The sequence below is a fragment of the Furipterus horrens genome, unplaced genomic scaffold, assembly GCF_987537825.1.
Source record: "Furipterus horrens unplaced genomic scaffold, mFurHor1.1.pri manual_scaffold_4, whole genome shotgun sequence".
NCBI classification, from domain to species: Eukaryota; Metazoa; Chordata; class Mammalia; order Chiroptera; family Furipteridae; genus Furipterus; species Furipterus horrens.
The window spans coordinates 112,637,756-112,654,432 of NW_028327174.1; the positions used below are offsets into that span (position 1 = coordinate 112,637,756).

The 16,677-nt window shown below is 37.9% G+C and overlaps 1 protein-coding gene across 4 annotated transcripts in view; it reads right to left on the reverse strand.

The window, feature by feature from the left end:
• Positions 1-9,123: 9,123 nt before the first annotated feature.
• Positions 9,124-16,677, reverse strand: part of IARS1 (isoleucyl-tRNA synthetase 1) — a 120,178-nt gene continuing 112,624 nt past the window's right edge. For 2 of the 4 annotated variants that reach the window (XM_090273932.1, XM_090273931.1), the window contains 2 exons: positions 16,350-16,502; positions 9,124-10,412 (listed from right to left, as the gene is read on the reverse strand). In XM_090273932.1, the coding sequence (XP_090130058.1) occupies positions 10,330-10,412; positions 16,350-16,502 (236 nt within the window). In that variant the 3' untranslated portion in view covers positions 9,124-10,329. The remainder of the gene's footprint in view (positions 10,413-16,349; positions 16,503-16,677) is intronic. The other 2 variants (XM_090273929.1, XM_090273930.1) reach the window with 1 other exon arrangement.

The window sequence follows — 16,677 nt, forward strand, 5'->3', positions numbered from 1 at the left end:
CCTGCTTTTCTGTGGATGTTATTTGCTTGGGGAATTTCCCACCCTTTCAGTTTGATTCTGTATTTGTCATTGTAGCTTAGACGTGTCTCCTGAACGCAGCATTTGGTTGGGTTTTGTTTTTTGATCCAATCTGCTATTCTGTGCCTCTTTATTGGTGAATTCAGTCTATTTACATTTAGGGTAATTATTGATGTATAAGGATCTCCTATAGCCATTTTATCTTTTGTTTTCCAGTGGCTCCGTGCCTACATTTATTTTTTTTCTTTGTTTTTGTCTGTTGTTTATGTTTAGTGGTATTCCATATTTCTTCCATTACCTTTTTTTAACTTATGTGTCTCGGTTTTTGTGTGTGCGTTTACCATTTAGTTTATATAAATTTTTATATACATAGTAGTCCTTTTATTTTGAATGCATCTAATCTTTATCCTTTGCAAATTCAGACCTTTACCCCTTCCCATTTTATGTTTTTGTTGTTATAAATTATCCTTGTTTATGCTGTAAGTTGGTTGGTGATCTTGCTTGTAGCTTTGTGTCCTCTTGTTTTTTAATTTAAAGCATTTTTTTTTGATTATGTTATTACAGTAGTTCCAGTTTTTCCCCCCTTTCCTCCCCTCTGCCCAGTAAACCCTTTCCCTCCATCAATCCCATCCCCTAAGGGTCCATGGGTCATGCATTTAAGTTCTTTGGTTTCACCCTTTCCTATATTATTCTTAGCTTCCCCCTGTCTATTTTGTACCAACTGATTATGCTTTTTAGTCCCTGCACCATTTCCCCATTTCTCCCCCTCCCCTCTCCCAGCTGATAACCCTCCAAATGATCCCCATACCTATGATTCTGTTCCTATTCTGGTTTGCTTAGTTGGATTTTGTTTTTATTTTTTAGGTTCAGTTGTTGATAGTTGTGAGTTTGTTGTCATTTTAGTGTTCATAGTTTTGATCTTCTTTTTCTTAAGTAAGTCCCTTCGACATATCATATAATAATGGCTTGGTGATGATGAACTCATTTAGCTTAACCTTGTCTGGGAAGCACTTTATCTGCCCTTCCATTCTAAATGATAGCTTTGATAGATAAATTCTGGTTGCAGGTTGCCTTTCATCACATTGATTACTGCTTGCCAGTCCCTTCTTGCCTGCAAAGTGTCGAGAAATCAGCTGATAGTCCTATAGGCACCCCCCCCCCCCCGTAGGCAATTCTCCGCCTCTCTCTTGCTGCCCTGAGGACTCTGTCTTTATCTTTCACCTTTGGCATCTCAATCATGATGTGTCCTGGTGTGGTCCCCTCTGGGTCCAGCTCAATAGGACCCTCCGTGCTTCCCGGACCTGTATGTCCATCTCCTTCGCAAAATTTGGGAAGTTGTCCTCATTTTTTTCAATTCTTGCTTCCTCATTCTGCTCTGGTTGACTGTTTTTTTTCTTCCTTATGTTCCAAATCATTGATGTGAACCCCGGTTTTCTTCCCTTCACCATTAGTTTTGTGTGGATTTCCCTTCATTCACTTTGAATAGCCTTCACTTCTTCTCTTATACGTTTGGCGTACTCAAGCGTATCAGTCAAGCCTGTGAGTATTTTTATCACCAGTGTTTTGAATTCTGTGTCTGTTAGGTTGGCTATCTCCTCATCTGTCAAGTTGGCTATCCCCTCGTCGCTTAGTTCTCCCACTGGAATCTCGATCCATTTCCCCTTTGGGGCCATACTTCTCTGTCTCATTCTGACAGGCTCTTGTGTTTGCTTGCCTCCGCATCCCAGGTAGAGTAGTCGCTCCTGTTATGTTGTAAGGGGTGGAGCCTTATGGATTCCTCAGTACAGGATGACCTGTTTCACCACGTTGTGGTGCTGTATGTGGGGGAAGGGTCCGAGAGGGAACAGTGCTGCCTGCCCAGAACTTGCCCCTTTTCCAGGCACCTCTCCCACTTCCGCACCAGACTGGGGCTCCTCTAACTGCTGCTGCACCGTCGTACCCAGAGTGGGTGGGTTTGCAGACGTTCTAGGACCGTGGGGGCCCTTTAAACAAGTGGACTCTGCTGAAACCAGCAGTTTCTGCCTCCACCCCAACCCCACTGGTCTGCACAGTCAGAAGCAATGAGGTTTGATTTTCCCTGGTGCTGGGACCGTGGTCTGGGAGGTCCGGTGAGGAGCTGGGAACGAACGCTCCCCAGGTGTCCCTCCTTTTTAAAATTTATGGCTGCGCTTTCTGCTGTCCTGCCGCTGCTGCCACCACACCATGTCCTCTCCACCCCAGCTCTTCCCCCCCATATCTATTTGGACGAGTAGTTCTTCTTTATATCTTTGTTATTCTTCCATGCAGCTTGATTTTCTGGAACTTATGGTTGTCTCTAGTTTTGAGGTAGTTGTATTCCTTTTTTGTTGTGGAGGGAGACTCAGTGTGTCTGTCTACACCTCCATCTTGGCCTGAAGTCTAGACATATGTCCTTTTGTTTTTTGTTTCACATAGAATAATCTCCTTGAGTAGTGCTTGTAATGGAGTTCTGGTGATAAATTTCCTTAGCTTCTGTATGTCTGGAAAAGTATAACAATGCTGTAATTATAACTCTAGCCTGGTAATTTCTCTTTCAGTAGTTTGAATATTTGATTACACTCTCTTCTAGCTTTTAGGGTTTCTGCTGAGAAGGCCAATGATAACCTAATGAACCCTTTTAAAAAATAGGTTACTTTCTTCTTTCCCCTGGATGCCTTGAGAATTTTTCTTCATCATTAATTTTTAAAATATTTTTATTCATTGATTTCAGAGAGGGAGGTGGAGGGTAAGAGAGAACAATATCTATTTGTTGTTCCACTTATTTATACATTCATTGGTTGCTTCTTGTTTGTGCCTTGACCAGACAAACCTTGGTGTTTCGAGACAATGCTCTAACCACCTTAGCTACCCGGTCACAGCTTCATCATTAATTTTTGTCAGTTTTAATATAATGTGCTTTAGAGAGGGCCTTTTTGGATTGAGGTATTTAGATGTTCTATTTGCTTTTTGGATTCAAGGATGAAGCTATTTCCATAGATTTGGGAAGTTCTCATCAACTATTTGAAAACGTTCTTCATTCTCTTCTTTTTCCTCTTCTTATGTCTATATTCTTATACAGTGTGTTGCTCTCTCTGATGGAGTCAGATAGTTCTCATAGAGTTGTTTTATTTATTTTATGCTCATGACTCTTCTCTTCTTCCCTCTGTCATTTCTATCTTTCTATCTTTGATATCACTAATTCTTTCCTCCATTTGATCAGCTGTTTCCTATACTTGCTAGTTCATCTCTTTTATAGCGTTCTTCATTTCCAGAAAAATTTTTTAAGCTTTAATTTCTTTGATAAACTAGTTTGTTGATTTTGTTTCTGAGTTCATTAAATTGATGTTTTCTTGCATCTTGAGTTTTTGAGATCTGCAATCTTGAATTTTCTGTTATTTAAATTACATATTTCCATGTCTTTGTTTATTTTTCTAGGTAATTTTTACTTTTTTTCTGAGCTGCTTTGTTACCTTCATTGTTCATGGTATTTGATGGATTCCTCCTCTGTATTGGGCATCTATGAGTGGCACTTCTGTAGCAGACTGATAAGAAGTCTATTATTTCCTAGTATGTGGTGCTGAATCACAAGTTTTTTTAGATTTTTAGCACTTCTCTCTGGCTTTTCATATCTCTGTGGGGTGGGAGAAAGTAGCCTTTGTTCCCTGGGAAGGTGGGCATCTCCTCTGTGCTCTGGTTGTTTTGGTCTCAGAGGACAAACTTCCAAACCCCCAAGGGGAATGTGATGAATGTTGGGGTTTCAAATTCATGAATCCTAGTGCTGTCCCCCTACAGCCAGACACTGCTAGCAGAGCAGCTGCAATGTGTAGGGGTGGGGTGAGCTGGAGGAATTTGGTCACTTTCTTTGTTGCCTTACTTTCCCAGCAGTGGTAAGTGGCAGACATTTGTCTCCACCTAACACTGGGTTTAGGTAGAGTGTGCCTGTTGCTACGGTAAAAAGAAAAGTGGTTCTGTAGTATGTTTTCAGGTTTACAGGTAATTTTCTATGCAACCCAACACTTGCTACAGTGCTACAGCTTCTTTTGGGGCCTGCTGCTAGCCCTGGGAGTGTGAGGGGAGGCAGCCAGGCTTCATTGCTTTGCATTCTTCATTTGGAATGCTGATTGCCAAACAACTGTGGCGACACCTCTGTGCTTTATCCCTGCCTAGGTCACAGGGCTCAGCCACAGTTTCTGTTGTCCATTCCTGCAGGAATGCTCACTAAATCTTTTTTTTAAATTATTTATTTTTAGAGACAGTTCAAGGGAGGGAGGAAAACATCAATTGGTTGCCTCTTGTGCACCCCCAACCGGGGTCTTGGCCCACAACCCAGGCATGTGCCCTGGCTGGGAATCACACCAGTGACCTTTTGCTTTGCAGGACGATGCCCAATGCACTGAGCCAGGCTGAAGGGAGTGCTGGCAGCAACTTGATTCCTTTCCTCTCCAGTGTGAACCCTGCAGTGAGCTCTGGTCTGTGGGCTCTGCCTTAGTCTAGTCTCATTTCTTTTCCCTTCACACTTTCTTGGTTCACTTCCATTTGCCCACCTTCAGATGTTCCAATGTGCCAATGTCTTCGACATCTTGGTGCATTGAGCAGGGAATTTGTTGTTGAATTACAGCTGTTTAAATTGTTGGATCTTCAAGGGGAGAGACCAAGGGGATCTCTAACGCCATGTTCCTCTGATGTCACCGTTATTATTATTTTTTTTAATCATATATCCCAAACTTGAAGCTAAAAGAAGCCAACACCAGAAGGTACAGCCAAAAATAATTTTTAAAAAGTCCTCCCCTCTTCCCAAATCTCTAGTCAAAAAGCCAGAAAAGGAAAAGCCTTTCAAGACACAAGCTCAATACTATAAAAAATCAACGTGGCTACAATCTACCATACCAGCAAAATCCAGACTTCTACACTCTTAGGTTAAAAGCTATTCAAAATCACCCCCACTCCCTACCCACTGGAATGGTGTCAGAGAAGGCTGAGTAAGAAGCATGGGTTTATTTGTTTCAGGCTCCTTGGTTAAATTTATTACTAAATATTTTATTGTTTTTGATCCTACTGCAAATGGGGTCATTTTATTACTGATAACTTATCATTAGTGTAGAGACATGCTACTGGTTTTTGTATGTTAATTTTATATCCTGCAACTTTACTAAAGTCATTGATTAGGTCTAACAATGTTTGGATGGAGTCATCAGGACTTCCTATATATAGTGTCATGTGCAAATAGACAATTTTATTCCTTCCTTTTCAATTCTGATGACTTTTTTTTATTTTTATGCCTGATTGCTCTGGTTAGGATTTCCACTACTATGTTGAGTAAGAATGATGACAGTGTACATCCTTGTCTTCTCCCTGAACTTAAGAGCTTTCACCCTTTCACTATTAGGTATGACATTAACTCTGGGCTTGTCATATGTGGTCTTTTTGATGTTGAGGTACATTATTTTATACCAAATTTTTTTTTTATCATAAATGTGGACTTTTCTCAAATGCTTTTTCTGCATCTATTGTGATGATCATGTGACTTTTCTTTCATTCTATTAATATAATGTATCACATTCAGTGACTTGCAAGTCAATATTTAACCATCCTTGCAGCCCAGGGATAAATCCCACTTGATCACGTTGAATAATCATTTAATGTGCTGCTAAATTTAGTTTTCTAATATTTTATTGAGAATTTTTGCATCTATATTCAATATTCATCAGGGATATTAGCCTGTTTTATCTGTCCTCATTTCTAATATAGGTATTTAGTGTTTTCAGCTCTGCTTTACCTGCATACCACAATTATGACATGTATGTATATTTTCATTGTCTATATATTAATCTCTAAAAATTCCTCATGACTCACAATTTAAAAGCACGTCAATTAATTTTCAAATGTTTAGGGATTTTTCTGTTCTTTTCCTGATACTGACTTCCAGTTTTGACTCCACTGTGTTCTGAGAAAACTGATTTCAAATTCAATGTTTCGAGTTTCTTTAAATTCCCAGAAATGGAATTACTGGGTCATAGAAGTTCCATTTAAAATTTTTTGAGGTAACTTCACCCTGCTTTCCATAGTGGCTCTACCAGTCTGCATTCCCACCAACAGTGCAAAAGGGTCCCCTTTTCTCCACATCCTCACCAGCACGTGTTGCTTTATTGACAGCCACTCTGACAGGTGTGAGGTTTCCTTCTTGTGGTTCTAATGTGCAATTCTCTGGTGACATTGAACATCTTTTCATGTCTATTGGCCACCTAAATGTCCTCTTTGAACAAGTGTTTATTCAGGCCCTCTGCCCATTTTTTATTGGAATTTTATTTTTGGTATTTTTATAAGTTTTTTAAATTTTGGGTATTAAGCCCTTATCAGATGTACTGGTGAATGTTCTTCCATTCATTGGGTTGTCTTTTCACTTGTTGATGGTCCTTTGCTGTGCAAAAACTTTTTAATTCGATGTAGTACCATTTGTAATTTTTTGTTTCCCTTGCCTGAGGAGATACACCATAAAAATGTTGCTATGAGAAATGTCAGATTTTACGGCTTATGTTTTCTTCTATAATGTTTATGGTTTTGAATCTAATGTTTAAGTCTTGAATCCATTTTCAGTTAATTCTTGGTGTGGCATAAGGTGGTCTAGTTTCCATTTTCTTTACATGTACCTGTCCAATTTTCCAAACACTATTTAATAAACTACCTTTAGCCCATTGTTTTTGCCTCCTTTGTCAATATCAACTATAAAGGCATGGCTTTATTTCTGGGCTCTCTATTCTGTTCCATCACTATGGCTGCAAACATTTTGAGGCCTTGTTATTTGGTGCATACACATTTAGGGTCATTATGTTTCCCTAGTAGATTGACCTCATTATCATTATTAGTGTCCCTCTTTATCTCCTTTAGTTAATGCTATTGGGTACTAATACAGCCATTTAAAAAAAACTTAAAGTAGTATTTATTTCTAGTGAGAGGGGAAGGGAAGAAAAGAGAGAAACACCCATTTACTGCCTCTCGCACACCCCCAACTGGGAACCCGGCCCACAACCCAAGCACGTGCCCTGACTTGGAATTGAACTGGCAACCTTTCAGCTTGTAAGGACAACACCCAACCCACTGTGCTACACCAGTCAGGGCTTATTTTTGTAAAGAATGTTTGCATGGTATTTATCTTATCTTTTAATTTCAATCTACCTATATGCTGAAGTGAGTTTGAAATGAGATTCTTGTAAACAGGATATACTTGCATCATGGTTTTTAACCCACTCTGCCATCCTTTTGATTAGCATATTTTGACCATTTACACTTCAGGTTAATTAATAATAGGTTAGTGCTTATGCTGGCCACTTTTTTGTTTCCTCTAGTTCTTATTTTTCTTGTCTGTGGGATACTTGTATATTTGAAACATTCATCTTGATTTCATTTCTAGCGCCTCAATGTTATCTCCTTATATAGTGGTTGCTCTGTGTATAATATACATATGTGACATCACAGTCCATTAGTATAAAGGTTCTAACACTTTGAATGAAATTAGTAAAACCTTACTTCCATTGCAGCCAACTCTTAAAATATCATTGACTTGAGTATAATTGTTTCAATCATTAAATGATTTATAAAACTCATGAAGAATAGTTTATTACATGTACCCATATTTCTGTTCTTTCCGTCTTTCTTTTTTGTTACAAGGTTCTTTAATACTTTTCTATTTCAGTAACTGTCTCTAGTCAATCTTTAATGGTAGGATTTCTAGTGACAAATTATTTGTTTCCATTGTCTGAAAATGTCTTTGTAATGCCTTAATTACTGATATAGGAAATTTGCATTTGAGTGTTTTTTTCCTTACACTTATAAAATATTGTGCTACTTGTTTCTGGTCTCTAATAGGCAGGTAGCATCTACACATGGATATTCTGAACAAAGGAATGATTCACATACTGGAAAGGACAGAGGAATGGCTCAAGATTTCATCATTCTACTCATAATGGTGCACAATTTGAAACATAATTTTTTAAAAATTATTTTTCAATTACAGTTGACATACTGTAATGATATTGGTTTCAGGTGTACAACAGTGATTAGACTTATATATAACTTATGAAGTGATGACCCATAAGTTTAGTATCAACTTGACATCATACTTAGTTGTTACAATATTACTGACTATATTTCCTATGCTATATTATATATCCCTGTGACTACTCTGTAACTACAAATTTGTACTTCTTAATCCCTTCAGCATGTCTGTACCCCCGACGCCCATTCCAAAGTGTTCTCAGTATCTGAGTATTTTTCTGTTTTATTTTTTCATATGTCCACATATAAAGAAAATCATATGGCATTTGTCTTTCAGTGTCTGACTTATTTCACTTAGCACAATACCCTCTAGGTCCATTCATGGTGTTGCAGATGGCAAGATTTCATTAAAACTTATGAACTGTTTATTTCTGAAATTTTTCATTTAATATTTTCAAACCGTGTTCACTATTTTCACTGTATAACAGACCATAAAAAGCGAAACCACAGATAAGACTATAGGAGGAGAGCACTACCATATTTTGGCTTTTAATCCAATACTAAGTTCTTGTTGTTTTCCTAATTGTTCTTTCAGGTTGGCTTTTGTTCCTCTGATGACAAAAAAAAAAAAAAAAAAAAAAAAAGAAGGCAAAAATTGTGCTAAAAATAAGACATAGCAGCTTACCCATTAAGGATACAGTTTAGTAGTGTTAACTCTATTTAGTTTTGTGCAAATGACTTCTAAAACTTTCTTCTCTCACAAAATATTCCATTTTAATACCTCGCCTCCCATTTTTCTCCACCTGCAGCTCCTTGCAACCACCACTGTTTTGTTTCAATGAGTTTGACTTCTATAGGTACTTCATATAGGTCGAATCATACAGCATTTGTCTTTTTTGTGATTTCAATAAGCAACTGATACTATTCAGATGTATGTATATTACACATTTGCTCCACCTCTTAGATGTTATGAATGATACTGGGAGGAATCTGAGTGTGCAAATATCTCTTCAAAAGCCTGCTTTCAGTCCTTTGGAAAATATGCCCAAGTGGGATGGCTGGATCATATGGCAGCTCTATTTTGAATTTTTTGAAGAACCTCCATATTGTTTTCCACAGTGAAAGCAACATTTTCCATTCCCACCAACAAATTTTTTATTCCCACCAACAGTGTACAAAGTTACAATTTCTCTACATTGTTGCCAACACTTATTTTCTGTTTTGTTTCTCCCAAATTCATGGATTTGGGTTTGAATAGTTACTATAGCAGCCAGAGACTCACAATTCATATCTCCCTTCATGAGAAATCTGATGTAAGGAGCATAGAGGTTGACAGCTTCCAGCTACTACACTTTCAGATCCACTGAGAGATCTGTGCTGAAAGCATGCCCACCCTGGGCTGCTCTAAGCCACAGAGTAAGCAATGCAGGGATACAAAGACAAGTCATTTCTATCAAACTCTGGACTTTTATCTTTCTTTTGGATCCTTGCCTGGGACTTTTGAGTGGCCTGATCAAGATTTTCTGAGAGTTGCATGGCAGTCTTGGCTTTTTCTAATCAATTTTCCTTCTTTCCTTTTAACTTTTCACAGGTGCCAGACTTAAATTGTAGTATGAAGGTTCCCTCTACCTATGCTTCCTCCCTTTCCCCTTTTTCCTTAAGGGATGTTTCCCCCAATAAATCTTGCACATCTAATTTTGTCTTGGTTGCTGCTTCTGTGACACAGGATTTTGGGAAGAAGTAAAATCAGATGTCCAGTCCACTGTTTTAATACAGAAGTCACTTAAGTTTTTGTGTTCTTTGAAGATAGTAAGTTTCAAGATTCATTAAACTATGGGAGAATAAGTTACTTCTAACACATCATCTGAGAGAAAGCTTATATTTTTTTGTTTTAATGAAACAAAATATTCCATGAAATTAGCCAGGTAAGTGCAAGTAGTTACCCATTCTTTCAACAAGCTTTGAAAGACCATAGAATGACATATATTATGCCACTTAATCACTTCTACTTTCTATACTTAAGAACTCAAATATAGAAATAAACTCTAGTGCTGAGGTAACATTGTAACCTTCTCCCAACACAACTGTATAGTTAAGTATGAATATTACTGTTTAAAGTTAAGTATGAATATTACTGTGAGGTCTCAAGCCACCTGATGAATCAATCCCACTTCTAATTTAGACCAAAAGTAGCACAATATACATGTACCTGAAAGAAATGTATTCAATATATGTATACTTTATTTATATATATATGCATATGTGTGTAGGGACAGAGACATGCCAGGGAAAGGTTAACTCAACCTCATTGATAACAGAATGTTAGAAGTCAGCTGATGCGGGAAACAGAGAAACATACACAGTCTTCGTGTTTAAAGTTTTCATGGGGATTTTTTCTGTAATTTCTGGAAAAGAAGAAAAATAAATAAGTTTTCTACCTATTCTGCATATTTTATAAGTTAACCACCTAAGTAGCAATAAATTTGGCCTCACCTGAAGAGAGGTCTGACCTTTGTCCCCAGCTCCTAGGAAACCTCTAAATCCATATAACTTCTTAGTGACAGTCCTGTGTGTTGCTGTTATTCATGGTAGGCCCTTGATCACACCTCATAATTTATGCTAAAGAGACAACTTAACGTGGAGGTGGCCACACCAGAAAGACCAACCATATGATTCAGGGCAAGAGTAAGCTCAACATGTGGGCAATGAATCAATCATGCCAATGTAATAAAGCCTCGATACCAGCCTTGCACACCAAGGCTCAGGTGAGCTTCTCTGGGTGGTAATAAACTATACATACTGACATGCACTGGGGCTGGGAGGAGGCAACACTGTCCGTGACTTCTTGGGGAGAGGACAACTGAAGCTCTGTGTTTGGATGCCTCCTATATTTGGCCCTGCACATCTATCTCTTTGCTTGATTCAAGGTTTTATCCTTTTCCTATAATAAATGTAGTTCTGTGAAACCTGCTAGTAAATTATCAATCCTGAGAGTAGTTTTGGGAAACCCTCTGAACTTGCAGTTCATGTCAGAAGGGACAGTGGCCTTGTGTGAACCCCTCCGAGTTTGCAGTTGAACCCTAACTTCCTACAGTTGGGGTTCAATTCTTAGTTTAAGTTATGAAGGACTGTGCCCTCAACCTCACTAACTCTGGGCATTGCTCAAAATGTCCCCATACATCCTGCCTCCATACCACCGCACAGGTTATTTCCTATATCTATAGAAATGAATGGAGTAAAAATCAAGCCAGTAGCCCAGATTTGTGGTTTCTAAATAGTAACTTCCTACAACACAACCAAGGACAGCTATTTCCATATGTGGGGAAATAAGAGTACATGGTAAGTCTAGGACATCTTACAATGTCAGAAAACAATAACTTTTCAAAAAATGAAGGGGTCATGTCAAAGAATATAGGAGCCAATATGACCAAAGATACAAAGTTTGAGTATAGAAAGTAAAACACAAATGCTATTGATTAACAATAAATATATAAAAACTCAAAACGAAAAATTTAAAAAGTTTTTTGCCTACTTTAGGGCATTTTCCAGTTAGGCAGATCTAAATTCAAATGAAAGGATCAACTTTCTCTAAAAATAGCTCTTGTCCTAACAAAAATCCTCAATGTAAAAATACCCTGAAGCTGCTTCCTTAATAGATAACTCCAGGATCTAGAGATGATATTTGGAATCTAGTGGAAGAATCAAGAAGACATCAGTGAATTTTTAAAACTGTAAGCATTTTGTTATCCTTCTAATTTATAAAAATATTAATATTTTATCAAAGACAATTTTCAGAGGAAAAAAACAGTGAAAAGGAGTCATGAGATACCAGCATGTGTGTCAAGCTCCCACTTAGCTTGGCAGCAGCCCATATTCCCAGAGTGGGACCCTGGCACCTATTTCTAGGAGGAACAGAGAAAAATCACGGTGTTTATTCTAACCTGTCTGGAGGCTATCTGAAGAACTTACATAAGGTGCTTCCCTCTGTTTTGCCTAACTTGGAACTAACTCAGGGCAGAAAGTGGTAAGTATTTGTAGGGAACCGCTCCTTGTGGTTTAGGGAATTGTGGCTCCGGCCTGAGCATGACTGCCGCTGGCATTCTGGCTGTACTTGTCTTTAAGTTTCAACATAAGGCTGCGCGTGGGACATAACCGTAAACCGCTCAGAGGGTTTCTGTGGGAATTGGATTTGAAAAATGCTTATTATGCTTTAGAACTTGCTCTGTTTTATCTATAATATAACATAAACAATCTCTAGCAAGGAATGTATGAAACCTTGCACCTAATGCCAGTGTGGCATCAAGATAATTGATAGACCCTGACAACAGACTGGTCACTGTACCCTCTGTACTCGTACATGTAATCTATTATTGTTAACTGTAATCCTAACGCCACCAAACTATTGATGATTCACGAATCTTGTATCTCTCTTGTGTATCCTCCTCAATAAAAGGCATGAAGAAGGTCTAATTGCTGTTCTCCACTAGAAAGGCAGCCACCTTCCTTCCCCCAGACATAATGAAATGTCCTGGGTAAAAGTTTGTTCCGCCGTGGTCACGAAGCCTCTGCTGGACAGAGCAACTTCCAACCGAGCCTAGGGTGTGTGAGGCACCTCTGCCATAGGTATTGCTTAAAAACATTGTAAGGCAAACAAAGAAGCCCACAGCTATGTGGAACAAAAAATTATGATTGAAACATACAAAGACTGCTTAAGGACTAGGAGGAAAAGTAGGAGACCATTTATTTGGACAATTGGGGCATTAAATATTGCCCATGTAGCCTGGGTAATTTTAGAAAGCCACATATATGCCTTGGCCAGGATATATATACAGAAAAGATGCAGGAAGAGCCAAAGCTTTCAATTCTGAAAAATGAAAGGATTTTCTGGCTAAATCTGGCTGTTTTTCAGCCTCAGCAAAAACAAAAAGTGAAGGCTGATACAGGGTTGTAAACAGACTGGCTGTGATGGATGAGTGCCCCAACATTAGCCAAAAACTGAGACATGGGTATTTTGTTTTAAAGCTTTTAGCTCATGGAAGTCAAGAAAATATCTGTCAAACAGTAGCTGAATACAAGCTAAAGGAACAGACTTCAGTGACTACACACAAGGCATACAGTCTTGGTTAAAATAAAAAAAAGTTTGTCGAAGTCATAAAACAAAATAATGACTACAGCTTTCAAAAATCAGAAACAGCAAATCCTGGGGAGGGGGAAAAATGATATCCAGAGTTACCAGAGAATAGTATTTAAATGTCCAGTTCTTAACAACAAAAATATCCCAAGGCACACAAAGAAACAGGAAAGTTATGGTTCATTCAGAAAAAAAAAAAAAAAAAATTGACAGTATCTGTCCTTTAGCAAGTATAAATGCTTGAACATACAAACACTCCAGAGCAACTCTCTTAAGTGGAAAACCACAAACCAATAGAAAGGCCAATAGAAACTACAAAGAATTAAAGAAATCCAAGAAAATGTATCAATAATTTGAGAATATCAATAAAGAGAAATTATAAAAAGAAACTAAACAGAGATTCTGGAGTTAAGAAGTACAACTGAAATAAATTCACTAGACAGGCTAAACGGAATATTTGAAAAGGCAGAAGAATCAGTGATCTTGAAAATAGGACATTTGAAATCATCTGGTCAAATGGACCAACATACGCATTATGGGAGTTTCAGAAGAAGAAAGAAAGAACAGTTGAAAAAATAAGCAAAATTTAAAAGCAGCAAAAAAGAAGCGACATAACAGGAATACTCAGTAAGATTAACAGCCAATTTCTAATTAGAAACCATGGAATCCAAAAAGCAGTGGGATAATATATTTAAATTGCTGAAATCAGAAAACAGAAATCTCTATCTGGCAAAACTATTCTTCAAAATTAAAAGAGTAATTAAAACATTCCCTACAAAGAAAACCTGAGAGAGTTCTCTACTACAAAATTGCTGCCCAAAATGATAAAGTCTTTAGAGTAGAAATGTAAGGATGCTAAAAAGTGACTCACAGTTGTACAGTTATTGCATTGTTGGTTTGTAGCTCTGCATTCTGTGTTCTACATGATTTAAAAGATAAATACTGGTATATAAAACACAATTAAAATTATATTTATATTCATGTATATTCTGATAAGAATATAAAAATGGGGGCAGAGCTGAAAAGGAGCAGGATTTTCATAAGCTATTAAAGTAAAATTGGTATCAATTCAAAGTAGGTTATAAATTAGAATGTTAGTTGTAACCCCCATGGTTAACACTAAGAAAATACCTAGAAAATACACAAAGGGATGTCAGAAGAAAATCAGAGGAGTGTATTATAAAGAATCAACTGAACACAAAAGTGTCATTAATGAAGAAAACGAGGGGGAAAAAGGTTTAAGATTTTCAGAAAAGAATCCCTGCAAAATAGCAGAAGACTTTCCTAGGCAGTAATCATTTTTGAATTTTTACGTTTTTAAACAGAGCCTAATTGACCCCGGGGGAGGAAAATACCCAACTCTAGCCCCTATAGCCCTCCTTTCACATGTAAAAAAAAAGATAAATAAAAGCTGAGAAACATCAGTGAAGGTCAGAGACTGAGACCTAAAGATAAAACTATAGAAGACCGTCCACTCACCCTCTCTCAATATCTTCCCAAGACATTATATGATCTTCTGTATGATTAACTGGATTATAGCTAAAAGAACAGCAAAGGTCCTATTTACCCCAGTTCTATGTCCCCAATACTTCATGCCGAGTTATCAACAAAAAACAAACAAACAAAAAAACCACAAAAGAAACCTAACACCACCACTACCAATGAAAAAACAGTAGGAAGAGACAAAGCAAGCAACAGAACCAGACTCTAACATGGCAGAGATTTTGCCACTGGGAATTTAAAATAAATAGAATTAACATGCTAGGACTCTAATGAATAGAGTGGACAACATGCAAGATCAGATGGGCAATGTAAGCAAAGAGATAAGAGACTAAGAAAGAATTAAAAGGAAATTTCAGAAATCAAAACACTGCAACAGAAACGAAGAATGCTTTATACCAAAAAAATCTAAACCTGGGCATATCATATTCAATCTGCAGAAAAATCAAAGATAATAGGAAAAGATAATGTCTGGCAGTTTTCCACCAGTGCTAGAAGACATAACACAAATCCTGACTCAGAAAGTCCAATAAATCACAGGCTATAGTCTGTATAAATTAAAGGATGGAATGGTAAGAGGTTTTCAGTTGGGATGACAAGGATGGCTATTAAACAAACAAAACAAAACCAGTTCCCACTGGATGTTTTTAGGGGAAATAATGTCCAATGTGTAAGGGGTTACAGACCAGAACTTGGGAGGGCTAAGATGTCAACAGAAAATTGTCAGCACAACCAGAGAAACTGTATCAGAGAAGTGGATGATGTAAAGGGAGGTGTGAGAAAGAAAGAAAACATGTCCTTGAATACACTAGCCTGTGCATTGTGCAAGCCATCATCCTGACTCTCTGTTTTCTGAATTATTGAGCAGATGACACTCCAGCGTCATCGCAAGATGTCGATTCAACACGGGAGGAGACAGATACCGTGTCACTCCCGAGTCGGACTGCACAGCCATTCTCGGCGGTGCAGATAGACTTTTAAGAAGCTACACCATCGTCTCTCGAGACGGACGGGCATGGGCAACAGCAGACCCTCCATATCACCCTGCCCAGGCTCTGTAGCTTCAGCTTCACTGGAGAGGACACTCCAGCGTCATCGCAAGATGTAGATTTAACACGGGAGGAGACAGATACCGTGTCACTCCCGAGTTGGACTGCACAGCCATTCTCGGCGGTGCAGATAGACTCTTAAGAAGCTACACCATTGTCTCTCAAGACGGACGGCTGCCGATAAATATGTTGACTGATGACCTAGCTCTTCATTCTTATGCAACTCATTGAGAAAATGTATGCAAGCTTGCTTTATAAGCTGTAAAGGAGGAAGTACAATGTCAATTTTAAGTTTCCTTCATGCTGTTAAAGCATGTACAGGGCAAAAGTAGGGTTACAGTTCGCATGGAAAACAGTACAGTAATTAATAAATAAGAAAATAAACTGTTTCGTGTATTCATAACTGTAAACCTACTTTTGCCTCATCCTATATTCTTAATAACATACTAATATAGTTTTTAGATTATTTCAAAAGCAAAAGGTATTACTTAAATATTAAATATTACTTTTTAACATTATATTATGGCAAATTTCTAGAGAAAGAGGAAAAAAAGAGATAATAGTACTCTCACATTTAATCTATAATTGGTTACTGTTATCAAATCTATTTTCAACAAAAGAAACATAAAACAAAAATGTAGTATGTTTTACAATCTTCTCACCGTCCATTTGAGTCTCATCCTGAAACAGCTTTAACTTCCTGTTGCGGAGGCCAAACACCTTGGCTGCTTCAGACAGAAGACCCTCATAAGTGAGTCCATTCTGTCCAAATGGGTTTTCAAGCAGGAGAGTGCCCAATGTTCCTATTAAACACTCTGTAGAAAAAAAAAAATTGGATTAAATCTCAAGAGTTTACACTACTTAGTTACTGGATCCCTAATGGAGGTGGTGACTGCTGCTGGCTTGGAAAATCAGCAGTGAGTACAAAAGCATGAGTGGGACAGCTATATAGTTTGCAGAAATAGTCTTAAACATCTCATAAAGGAAAAG